Source organism: Sceloporus undulatus, chromosome 1 (genome assembly GCF_019175285.1).
Source record: "Sceloporus undulatus isolate JIND9_A2432 ecotype Alabama chromosome 1, SceUnd_v1.1, whole genome shotgun sequence".
NCBI classification, from domain to species: Eukaryota; Metazoa; Chordata; class Lepidosauria; order Squamata; family Phrynosomatidae; genus Sceloporus; species Sceloporus undulatus.
In genome coordinates, this window is record NC_056522.1 from 288394006 (window position 1) to 288407360 (window position 13355).

The 13355-nt window shown below is 49.1% G+C and overlaps 1 protein-coding gene across 2 annotated transcripts in view; it reads left to right on the top strand.

The window, feature by feature from the left end:
* Window positions 1–13355, top strand: part of LGR4 (leucine rich repeat containing G protein-coupled receptor 4) — a 181784-nt gene that overhangs the window by 153565 nt on the left and 14864 nt on the right. For both annotated transcript variants that reach the window (XM_042478342.1, XM_042478434.1), the window contains exons 14-15: window positions 773–844; window positions 10426–10551. In XM_042478342.1, coding sequence (XP_042334276.1) covers window positions 773–844; window positions 10426–10551 — 198 coding nt within the window. The remainder of the gene's footprint in view (window positions 1–772; window positions 845–10425; window positions 10552–13355) is intronic.

The window sequence follows — 13355 nt, forward strand, 5'->3', positions numbered from 1 at the left end:
AAAAATAGAAATCAGTAAATTCAATAGGGTGAGAAATTGTTATCTCAGTGAGGAGAGAGCTGTGAGGTACAATTTAGGATGTATTCGTTTCTGAATTCATGCAATGCCATAGTTAAATTTCAAATTTAAAAAATAAATAAGAAATTATTATTTTGTCAGTTACTTTCAACACGTATTGGACATGTGGGCCATATTTATGTTAATAGAGGGTGTATTGATGCAAACTAATTCTAGAAAAATAAGGGCTGCAAAGAGGAGCATGGCAATTATTAAGGCACCTAAGACTTTTAGAGATCTACAAGTGATAAGGACAAGTAGTCTGTGATTAGAAATTATACATATTCTTAGATGATGCTACACATTAATGGACCATTAATGGGAAAGACAATATACAGTCAAACTGGACTGTATTGGCTTCTTTCCCCACTAGCCAAACTGGGTAGAATAGCAGTGATGCAGATGAACTGATATCCTTTTTAAAAAGGAGTAAATAGACCTTTATACTTACAAGCTAGATAGCCTTAGAGCTGTATTAATAGTCCCAAAACAGAAGCATTATTTCTCAGTTTTCTAGTAAATGAGAGGCCCTTAAGAGACTGGTGTAGGGGAAAAAATGTCACGATCACCTTGTAAAATACAATTGAGCTGAAGTTATTTGTTTGCTAGAAACTTACTATGACCTGAACATAATATAATCACCGAAGTACAAACAGTAGCCATTTGGATGTGTCAGTGTAAATCACTAATACAATTGTATTCTTTCAAATTGCAGTGATCTCAGCAGAAATCTGATCCACCAGGTTTACAAAGAGGCATTTACTACACTTGGTGCTATTACCAATCTGTAAGTAAGTTATACAGCACAGTACAAGTTGCAGATGTAAACCAGTATACCTTGTATAAGTCAACCTCATGTATAAGATGAGGGTGGGTTTGGGGGCCAAAATTTCAGATTTTGCTATGTCCCACGGATAAGTTGAGACCCCACACCCTCTGCTCTTTCCAAAGGCCTTTTGGAATTTCTGGGCAGGAAAATGGCAGTGGTGGTGACAGGTCTTTGGTGCTTCCTCACCATGGTAGAGTGTAGAAGGGTTTGGTGCTTTTTTAGGTCCTCCTGGGATGAACTATCAGTGAACTCTCACCTTTTGCCACTCAGAGAAAGAGATGGTTCCTAGGTAGTTTGTTCCCATGCCTGATATACAACCTCCATCTTTTTCCTCTATCCGCCTCCTTTTATTTTTGCTGCTTGTGTGTTGCACCACACACAACACTCAGCCTTCCCACCCACCCCTGCATTCACAACACCCATCTTCATAGCCTCACTGATCCCTGCTTTCAGGGCCGAAAGAACCAACTTCTTAAAAATAAAATGAAAAAAACAAACTTTTCTCCCTTCCAAGCCACTCCCAGAACCTGAAATTTCCCACTGCCAGAAACGTGAACAAAAATATGCATGAATTGATACCAGAAACTTCCATTTCCAAATGGAAAATGAACTCTCAGTCCAGAAGTGACAAAACCAAGGAAGAAGATTGTGCAGGGTCCACAGTGCTTTGAGCCCTGCATGCTGTGCACTTCTCATAAGCTCCCCACAAATTTAACCTGTGCAATTCAGTTGTGTCGGAGTGGCAAAAGGCAAGGGCTTGCCAGTAGTGTGTCCTGGGAGAACCTAAAGGAAGCACCAATCCCTTCTACACTGCCCACTGCAAGAGGAAAGCACCAAAGAGTTGCTGCCACTGCCATCATTTTCCCACCCAGGCATTTCAAAAAACTGCCTAGAGAGTGGGGGGGGGGGGGCAGAGATTTTTTTAAAGTTCTCCCTGGTCAGACTACAGTGAGAGTTTAGTCCATCTAGGGAGAATCTACCTTAAAAGAAGCACCAACCCCTCTCTGCTCTTCCCACCATGGTGTGGAAGCACCAGAGAGCCACCACTGATGCAGGGGCAGTGCAGTGGGCTCATTGGTTTTTTAAGGTTCTGCAGTGAGAATTTAGTCCATCCAGGGAGAGCCTAAAAGAAGCACTCTCTGTGCTGTGGTGGGGAGGCACCAAAGATCTGCTGGTGCTGTCATTGACAGGTATCACACTGATCCATGTAAAGTTGACTAGGCTTTTGGAGTCAATTTTTGGTCAATTTTTGTTTGTTAGTACACAAGTATATTCAATAATGTTTCCTCAAATATCTGTGCTCCTGTTTTAATAGCATCTTAGACCATCATTCATGCTGCATTTATATAAAGGAAAAATGACACAATATTTTCACATGCAGGAAAATTAGCTGCATGTCAGTGGTAAAAAAGGATAATGTTCAGAAAAATATGTTAAAGTTTGGGAAGCTATATAAGCAAATGGGCATCTTCATATTTTGTTGCAGCAGTTTTTATAGGATAATTGTGAGCCCTGAGTTTTAGCTTTCAAAACCATCATTTTTCCAGCGATGGAGGTGGAAACATCCTATAACATGGGTTGATTCCATCTCTTGCTCCAAAATAGGCAAGAAAAACAGACTTGAATTATTATTATGGTATTTATACCCTGCTCTTCAGCCCTAAAGGCTATCAGAGCCGCTTACAATTATTATTTTTAATTAGACAGTTCCCTGCCCTCAGGCTTACAATCTAAAAAGACACGACACAAAAGAAGAAGGGAAGGGTGGTGGGGAAGGGGATCACGTTCAGCACTACTCTTTCCCTCTGAGTCTGTGACCAAGGCAGAGGGACTGGAGGGAGGGTCCTTTCTCTCAAAGCTTGTGTGGATGCATTTTAACATGCACAAGAAGATTGAGATATCTCTGTTAAGATCAGTTCTTCTTCGTGGTCCTCTGCGATACATACAAATGGGTTTCACTGCGCCTGCGCAGTGCTGCTCGGAACCTACTGGCAATCACTGGGCAGAGTTTACTCTGCAACATATTGAAACTTTTGGCGGTAACTCCGCCCACCCGTTATAAAGGCCCCCTGCCTTCCCGCTCTTTCCCCAGTTCCTTTTTTCCACCGCGCTAGCTGCTTCTAGGAACTTTCGCTGCTTTGCTAATGGAATCACTTACGTTTTTCTGACCTTCGGACCGCTTTTTGACCATTCTTACTCTCCCGCCCCGGTAACTTCGGACCTCCTCGGCTTGTTTTTGACTTCGCTCGTGTGTTTGCCCTTGGACTTGACGACTTGGAAAGATGCCTGCCCCCTTTAAGAGTGCGACAGCTGCGGGGCAGAGTGCCTGTCCAGGACCCTCATTCCCCTGCCTGTTCTGCCTGGGAAGAGATCATGACGCTAGAGCCTGCCACTCTGTAAGTCTCGCTATCTTCCCAAGCCAGGAAAAAACCGGGAATCCCGGCTCACCTCTGCCATTGCCATGGGAAGGTCCGGGCAGGTCGTCCCGCTCATCTTCGCTTCCTCCAGCCGCTGCCGCCCGCATCCTCCTCTCACGGGCCAGGCGCCTCGAGTGTGGTCTCTGTCAGCCGGCCGGGCACGGTCTCCGACCACCTCCGATGTGACCCGCGTCCCTCAAGACCCAGTGTCACCGACGAACCCTCCAAGCGCCCCCATAAATCCTCGGGGACTGAGGGTTCCGAGCCCAGGGAGAGATCCGGGAGGAAGCCATCCCCGGAGGGCTCGCGCTCGGGAGGACGTCGAGAGTCGGAGGTTCGCACCGCACCGAATACCGTCCTCCAAGTCGTCGTCGAAACCATCCCGACACGCCCCCAAGCCTCCTGCGACCGAGCCATCCTCCTCGTCGAGAGCGACAACACGTCGGAAGGGGCCAAACCATCTAAGGCCACCTCCAAGCGGCCCACCGTCCTTCCGCGACCTGCCGGAGAATCCATTCTTCCCGTCCGAGGACAAGGCCGGCGACTCCAACTTCCTCCAAGAGAGACGTCACACAGAGGCTACTGAGGCCTCCTCTCCTAAAAAATCCAAGTCCAAGTCCAAATCCGGGACTAAGGACCCACCAGCGTCGAGCGCCCGCTAAGCCATCTGAGCAAGCTCCCGCAAAGCATCGTTCTCCTCCCCGGGAGACCGCTGTAATGACCCGAGACATGCGACAACCGGAGCCCGACCACACCACCACACCGCTTCCTCGGCCGATGACTTGGCCGCCGCCAGTCAGCCAGCCTCTCCGGCTAGAGAGCCTTCTCCACAGCTCGGTCCACTCGTAGCGGCGACGAGGCAGCCACCCTCTCGGAGGGTTGAAGACCCTTGGGAGATGGACACGACATGTTCTTCGACACTGAGACTCAGAGGTACTACATGTCAGTCCCCAAGGAAAAAAGCCTTCAGGGAGTTCACCAGGCTCAACCTGCGCCCTGCGATTGCCCCGGGCTGACAGGCCATCGGCTTCCTCAGAACTTCAGTACCTCGCCGTCAGTCCCTGGAGTCGTACGGCAGCCCGAATATCCCGGCTCGCATTCCATCCCGGGCCAGGGTACCTGACATTCCCCTGACTTCCGATTCCGAGTCCGACCCGGAAACCCTTGGTCACCACCGCGGGATCCTTCGGACGTCGAAGACGGACCCATCCGACCCACCCTCACCTCAAGAGAGCGCCAACCCGGGTTCGTCGTCGCCCACGATGATGTTCGCGCCTTCAGTGAGCAACATCATCAAAATGTGTCGCACCCTAGACATCGACCCGTCTCCACCCGAGGAGGAGGCCCCGATCCTGTCGAGCGCCGAGTCCTTGGACGGTCCCCACCCCACCGTTGCATCCCGATGCTGCCGTCCCTGCAGGCTATCGTGCAGAGATCCTGGGACACTCCGGCCTCACTGGTTGCGTCACTCGAGGAAGGTCGAGAACCTCACAAGATTGCGCCACCCCGGTCTGTTCATGGCGACCGACCATCCTAAACGAATTCGGCCATTGTAGAGGGGGCACAGCAAAACCTTCGTGCCAAAACAGGCGACCTCCCCAGCTGGATCGAGAGGCCCAAAAAAGATTGACGCCCTAGCGAAGAAGCCATACTCCTCTGTTGACCCCATCGTGAAGGCCATAAATACAACGCCTGCATGGGGGCATACTCCAGGCCCTGATGGAGACCATCTCACCACCATCTCCCTGATGTTCCTGATGAGGTCCAGCGCCGCTTGGTTGAAATCCGCGACGAGGCCCACTCATAGGCAACTGGATCATACTATTACGCCTCCAGGAACATTGCCGACTGTGCAGGACGAGGGATGGCGGCCTCACTAGCATTACGTCGACACGCGTGGCTCAGAGGATCTGACCTCAACCACCAATGTGAGGGCGGCCTCGAGGGACATGCCTCTGGATGGCACCGGCCTTTTCCATGCCGACACGATGAGCGTCTGAACCGCAAGTTCAGAATGAAGACCGCTGCTAAGAAGCATGGGATGTCTTCCAACCCCATCTCGCCCTTCAGAAGAAGGAACCGTCCTTGGCCATCACAAGGTCAGTCCCAGGGCTCTTTCTCCAGGACCGACAGCCCCAGCACAGGGCTCGCAGAGGCGCCGTTACCCCTCTCCAGTCTTCCTCCTCCTCTGGCCGTCGCAACTTCCGCCTCGGTACCGCAAGTCCCCGCACGGCAGGACACCGACCAGGGGAAGAAGAGAGCCTGAAGGGACGCAGCGCACTTCGTTTCCCCGTCACCATTTGTTCTTCCTGGACATCCTAAGGCCCTTTGCTAACACCTGGGCCTCCATAACTTCGGACTCGTGGGTCATTAACATCGTCCGTAGGGGTTATGCCCTCGAGTTCCAGGAGCTCCCTCCAACTGGCCTTCATGTCCACCCCCCCTCGACACCCTTCTCGACGAAGTGCGCACTTCTCTCGAAAAAAGGGGCATTTCCCCCTTACCCCTGACCAAGTGTCTAGACCGTCCTTCTCCAGATACTTCACGGTGCCCAAGGCTGATGGGGGATCAGGCCCCATCCTTGATTTGAGGACAATTGAACTTGTTCCTTGACTACTCCGTCGCTTTCGAATGGTAACCTAGCTTCCATTCTGCCTCTGCCCATCAGGGTCTGTGGTTTGCGACCGTCGACCTGAAGGACGCCTATTTCCACATTGGGATCGGGAGTCCCATCGAAGATCCTCGCCTTCGCTGTAGGCTCAGTCGTCTTACCACTACAACGTCCTCCCCTCGGCTTGGCCACGGCACCGAGAGTCTCACAAAATGCATGGCACCGGTAGTGGCTTATCTCCACCAAAGAGGAACATGGTCTTCCCATTCTCGACGACTGGCTGTTCGCCGCCGAATCCCAGGAGACTGGCAGGAGCACTCTCATTCGCCTTACACCTTTTGGACTCCCTCGGTCTGGTGGTCAACCGGGAGAAGTCCCACCTCACACCTTCCAGACAGGTCAAGTTCATCGGCGCCATTCTCGACTCCGAGACATGCTCCGCCTTTCTCCCTCCAGAACCGTTTGCCAGGCGCTGACGAACCCGCCATCCAGGCCTTGCATCTCCCACAGAAGGGTGAGGGCCAGAGACATCCAAGTTGCCCTGGGCCACATGGCTTCAACAAACCTTCGTCACCCCTTGGGCAAGACTTCGGCTCCGACCTCCAGTCCTGGTTCTCTCCGTTGGAGGACCCTCCTTCGAAGGGCTCACGGTACCGAGACCGGTAGCCGCGTCCCTCAGATGGTGGCTTCACGACGCGCCAACGTATGCACCGAATGTCCTTCCACCAGCCCCAACCACAGCTCCACTGACAACCGATGCATCCCTGGAGGGCTGGGGCGCCCACCTGCTCGACTTGTCATCAAGGACAGGTGGTCCTCCACAAGACAAGCGCCTCACCCATCAACGCCCTGGAGGATGCTGGCCAGTCGAGAAAAGCACTGAGGTCATTCGAGGCGCAGTCTCAGGAAGAGTGGTCTTCTGAGAACGGGACAACACACCGTGATGTACTACATCAACAAACAAGGTGGTACCAGGTCCAAGCCTGTTAGACTCACGCTCCGCATCTGGGACTGGTGCATCCAGAGACGCGTCCTCCTCCAGGCGATTCACCTTCCTGGGGAAGACAACGAATTGGCCGGACCGCCTCAGCAGATCCCCATCAGTGTGCCACGAGTGGAGACTCCATCCCGAGACGGTCAGCGACCTCTCGATCGGTGGGGAACCCCCGGATCGACCTTTTCGCGCCAGCCGAACAGCCACTGTCCCCAGTTCTGCTCCAGGAGGCGTTTCGACGGATCCCTCGGGAGACGCGTTCGCCTTCCTCTGGACGGGGGAGCTCTCTACGCCTTCCCTCCGTTCCCTCCATCATCAGAGTGGTGTCCAGATGACAATGGACCGCTCGCATGCGATCCTGATCACCCCGTGGTGGCCGAGACAGCCGTGTTCGCATCCCTCTCCACCTCTCCAGGAGATGCTTCCTCCGCCTCGATCCCCGCCCGGACCTGCTGTCGATCGCCGGACGGACGGATTCTCCACCCGACATCGAGAGCCTGCCGCTGGTAGCCGGAGGATTCGGCCTTAACTGCCTGTGCCAGAAGCAGTGACGACGGTGATCCTGGCCGCGAGGAAACCTTCCACCCAGCGCTCTTATGCCCTAAAGTGGAAGAAATTTTGCCCTATCCTTGAACAAAGAGGGTGTCTCCTGCACAGGTGTCCCAACCTCCGTGGTGCTGGAGTTTTTGATGGCACTTTTGGATGGGGGGCCGGTCCTCTCATCCATCAAAATGCTATTTGTCTGCTATTTGTGCCAAATATCAGTTCGGGGGGAGGGTTCTTTCTTCAAAGACCCCTTGAGTGAAGGGGTTCCTGAAGGGCGTGCCAAACCTTTACCTCCTGTGTCGGTACCGACAACCGGCTTGGACATTGGAGTCGGTACTGTCCGCGCTCCAATCCAAGCCCTTTGAACGATGGCCACAGCGGACTTGAGACTTGTGACTGGGAAAACCGCTTTCCTTGTGGGCCATCACCTCTGCCGCCGCGTGCGGGTGAACTCTGTGCTTTACGGAGGGACCAGCCATCTCCTAAGGTCCACAGAGACAAAGGTGGTCCTCCGCACGGGACATTTCCTTCCTGCCGAAGGTTGTGTCTACTTTTCACATGTGCCAGGACATTGTGTTGCCCACTCTCGCATCCAACCCGACATCGGATGAGGAGAGACGCCCTGCCATCTCCTTGACGTCAGGAGAGCGCTGGCCTTTTACTGGACAGAAACAGCTGCCTCCAGTCGGTCCGAGAGACTTTTCCAATGCACTCGGAGCCGAAGAAGGGGTTGCCTGTGTCTGCGCAGAGGTTGTCCAAAATGGGTGGCGGGTACCATCCACCTCTGCTATGAACTGTTAGGTAACCTCTCCCTGGCAGGGTTCGGTCCCATTCCACAAGGTCAATGGCAGCATCCTCCGCGTTCCTCTCGGGAGTCCCATTGGAGGAGATCTGCAAGGCTGCTGTCTGGTCCCAACCGCTGACTTTTATCAAACATTATCAGGTTGGACACCAGGGCCATCCGAGACGCAGCTTTCGGGAGGGCTGTGTTGGTTCAGGGATTGCACTGATTGCACTACTAAATGTTGCATGTTTACTACACTGGTACAGTTGACACTGTTCACATGTTGTTGAATTTATGCTGTGCACAATCCTGTGGGATCGGTCTTGCCATTGACCTCTGTCTCCTTCTCAGGTTTAGCAAAGTTATGCTATTTGTTTTGTGATGAACAAAAAGACTGACTCTTTATGGTTCAAGGTGTTATTGTAATAAATATACCTTTGGTTTACCATAGCTTTGGTCTCAGGGACAACTCCCTCCGCCGTATACCTTAGCTTGTCAGTCTAAACCCATTTGTATGATTCGGCAGAGACACGAAGAAGAAGGACAGGTTGCTACCTGTAACAGTATTTCTTCGAGTGGTCATCTGCGAATACAATACAAATCCCACCCTCCCGTCCCCCTCAGTGTCCTGCTCACATTGGCTCTCTTTCCATCGCCTGCTTGCGAAAATTGCGGAACTGGGGAAGAGCGGGAAAAAAAGAAAGGCAGGGGCCTTATAACGGTGGGCGGAGTTACCCGCCAAAAAGTTTCAATATGTTGCAGAGTAAACTCTGCCCAGTGATTCCAGTAGGTTCCGAGCAGCACGGCGCAGGCGCAGTGAACACCATTTGATGTATTCGCAGATGACCACTCGAAGAAATACTGTTACAAGGTAAGCAAACCTGTCCCTTGTTGATCACTCCATTTACATGCAGCTACTTCCTCTCACTAGCAACAATCACATCCATCTAAGATAAATGTAGGACAGGACATGGTCTTCATCTCCCACTTTACATGCCACCACTGTTGGGTTCTCTTGAATCAAAAGAGGCTTCCTTTGGAATGGGAAGACATATCTTGTGCTTCTCACATAGTGATATGCCTCAGTTCACCCACCCATTGGCAGGGAGCTTTGTAAGTCCCATGTTATAGGATGTTTCCACCTCTACATTGGTTCTTACCTGTGAGATGTTTCATTTTCAGCGATGGTAGGGGGGAATACCCTCCCCACCCAGAACTGAGGAGGCTGTTTCCCTTGGCCCTGTAAGGGTGTTTGTTAGTTACTTTTGGTTTGACTTTATGAGAGTTTTCTATTTATTATACTTATATTTACATTAAATGCTTTCGGAGTTTGTTTTCTATCCTCGGTTATAATATTGACTGAGGGATGGTGGGGATGGTTACGCTCCGTCTGGTAGGCGATCCTTGCAAGTCTGTTTTTCCTGCCTATTTCGGAGCAAGACATGGAATCAACCCATGTTATAGGATATTCCCACCTTCATCACTGAAAACTAACATCTCACAGCTAAGACCCAATGTTCCTTTTCATTGGATCACCCAGTTTCTAGTATCATGAGAATACACCCTCAACACTCTTCAAATTTACATGTCATATTCGTTTTGTGACCCTTACCCTAATTCTATTATTCAGTGTCTGCTACACCTTGTTGACCAGTTACATTGGACAGCTGTGCATTTCCAGACAAGCCATTCAGTTTAAAATGGAACCACTGTATCTTTATGAAGAGCAGCACTTGTAAGCATGGGAAAGTCAAAGACAGTCAAAAAACCACTGTCTAGATTTTCCAGTCAGAAGAGATGGTTGGTTCTAAATGTGGTCATCTCCAAAACCAGCAAGAGAATCTAGAAGTCAGTGTAGCAAAGTGGATAGCATATTGAATTTGGAGCCAAGTATAGTAGTCCAGGGTCCTATCCTTTCTTAGTTGCACAGCTCACTAGGTGGCCTTAAGCAAGTAATTATCTCTCAAGGTTGCTGTTGCATTAACCTTGTATGTACCAGTCTCAGTTTCTGTGAAAAAGAAAGACGTTCAGATGTTATAAACAAAGTTATTTGTGCACTGTTGCCTTTGGGACCATCAAAAGAGCATTATACTCAGTTAGCCTTGCCATTTATTTTAGGTTTGTATGTTCAAATATTTTCCATCTTGTGTTTTCTCTCACACTTACTTTCTGCCAATATCCTTTCAGAGACCTAAGTTTCAATGCATTGAGTTCTTTTCCAACTGGAGGCTTGAGAAGGCTAAACCAGCTTAAACTAGTAGGCAATACTGAACTGAAAGATGCACTCTCAGCAAAGGACTTTATGAAACTCAGGTGAGTCACTCACTGAATTTGAGATCATGTGCAATTTATACAGTGGTTAATAAGCTAGCTTGGTATGTTAGATGTCTTACTAGTGACAGTGTGCTTTAGTGGTGGTATAATTAATGTAAACTTTTATAGTTATTCAACATTGTTAATTGTTACAGCTGTAAGGCAGAGGAGAGCAACATGTGAGGCAGAAGTTGCCCACCCAGTCAGTTTTATATTTCCTCAGTTGATGAATTTTGTCTGTGGCAGAAATACTGCAATTTTTAAAGCGGACTTCCTAGAAGTCTTGTGGAAGTGTGATTCTGCTTTAAAGCAAAGTGTGTCTTGTCTGTATGCATTGTTTTCCAAAAAAATTGTGGGTTTTTTCCTCTACCACCAACACACAGCTGGAATCCAGTGGCACAAGAACAAATATGGCAGCATTGTCTCCTGGAAAGTTGCCCACTCTGGCTGTTGAGATACAAATAAAATCATAGTCAACTCCTTCCTCTGGATATGTGGGTTTTTCTGGCATGTTGAAAATTTGTCAGGGTAAAAAAATACAGACCAGGAACTCCAGAGGTGCTGAATGAAGGAAATAATGCAAACAAGAGGTGCTTAGTTCTTTGTTGTCTCTGTGTCTCAGATATGTGGTTTGTGCGCTTGTGCAGAGTCCCAAATGGAAGGTTCTAGAGCTGAGTAGCTTGACAGGATCACCCTACCCCTCTCCTATCTATCATGCATGTCAGAGTCCACTAAGCTACTCTTTCCTCAGTTTCGTTTTGTCAGCCATCAAAGCAAGTTGTCTCATGATTCTTCTGCTGTGTACTGTTCCCTGAGTTCTCTTTTCTGTTCTACCATCTCTATTTTTGTGTGTTCTCCTTTGTTTCTTTTTAATCTGTATTTTTTAAAAAAACATTCACTTTACCTCACAAAGCTCCCGTCCTTTTTCCCTGCTTCTTCTGTGTTCCTTCTTCTGAGTCTTATTCTGTGCCCTCTACTGCTCTTTTTAAACTCTGTACTAGCTGTGGCAGAAAGGTCTCCCTCTCTAATGGACACTTCCTGTACTTTTTTGCCTGGAGGAGGGGCACGTTGTGAAGAAGTGCCATATCTGCCAAGGCTTTACCTCAAGGGCTATTAAAAATTGGGCCAGATGGCCACCTTCACTGTTGGGTATAGTCTCTGCAAGTTTCATATTTGGCTTCCCAGAAACAGTCTTTGTTTTTCACATCTACAACTGTTGTGAGACTGGAAAAAACAAAAACAAAACTGGTGCGTATCTCCACCTCAGTCCCAACATCAAGAGATCTGTCAGTATCGACATCTATGGTCTCTTCGTTTGTCTCCGCCATGGCAACAAGACCAGTATTGAGTACTCCAGCCTCACTGCCTGATGCCATTATATTGGAGGCATCCTTCATATCAAGCCAAGGAGAAAGAGTTGGCAAAGAGTCCTATTCTAAATGGGTGTGTGTGTGCTTCTCCTAATGTCTGGACAGCTTCAAAGGAGAAAGATGCTGTGTCAGTTGCTAAGACTAAGAAGGCAAAGATTCCTCAAAGTGACTCTATGGCCATTCGGACTCCTGTATGTGGTTCCGACCACTTCAACTGCAGAATTTGAGTTGCTGCCTTCTGTTCCTTTGGTACCAACTCAGGTTACTGCTGCCTCCACCACTAGCTCAGACCAACATACTGCATCCACCACTGAAATGCATTGGTACTGTTCTCCTGATATAGGTTTTCAACCATCACCTAGGAGGGAGGCTTCTCCTTATGAACGCAAACATTACTACACATCTTTGAAACTATCACACTGAGACTACCATTACCAAGAGGATTTACCTTTTACTTCAGTGTCTCACGTGGCTCAGTATCGACACAAGGATTTTGGAGAATGCATCCTGGCTCCTATAGATCATATTCACCTTCCTATAAAGAGTGATATCACTACCAAGATTTTCATAGATGTTACCATTCCCCATGTAGATGTTGTAGCTGATTTCCTGTTGGGTATTCTTCTCAGTACCAATCTCAATTCAGTATCAGCACAGGAGGACAACTGCTGGGGCGGCCAAGCCTCCTGCTTCTTCTATTGTTTCCATTGCTCCTGCTGTAACGATTATGACCTTGGTAGTTTTGGCACCAGTCCTGAGTGTTACCAGATTAACTCCTTGGTACTGAACATTTCTGTGCCTAGCCTGCCTACCACTATTCCTTCTATTTAACTGGCTGTTTCTGCTCCTGTAACTACTGTGGCTGCAGTTGAGTCCCAGCATGTGATAGTGGAGGACACTGATGACTATGATACCACTTCACCAGGTTATCTTATCACATCAGACCTTATCACTGAACACATCTGTTGAAGATACAATGCTGGGAATAAAAGTGAAAGTAGCTCCTCCCTCAGTTGCTGACCCAGTTTTCCAGTTGAATTGACACTCATGCCTCTAAACCGGCTTTGCTACCGCTTTTTCCAATTCTGATGAGGTTATGAAGCAGCCTTAACTCAAACTTGCCTCACTTTTATCCACTTCCAAAGGGCTGGAAAACTTATACTGAATGCAGCCAGAAAGTGCATCTTGTCAGTTTAATCATCTGGTCCCAAATTCTGTCATTCCTCAGGGAAAACACATTCAACCATTGTGGACAGAGAGGGCAGATGCCTCGATACATTTGGTCACCATTTCTACTCCTTGGCCTCACTTATGGCAAAGGTAGGTAACAGGCAGGCTTGTATGTCTACTCATCAAAAAAAATTATGGAACAAGATGATGGCCTTTATCCCAAGTCTTCTTGAAACCAAAGAAATGTGGCCCTCTCCTTTTACC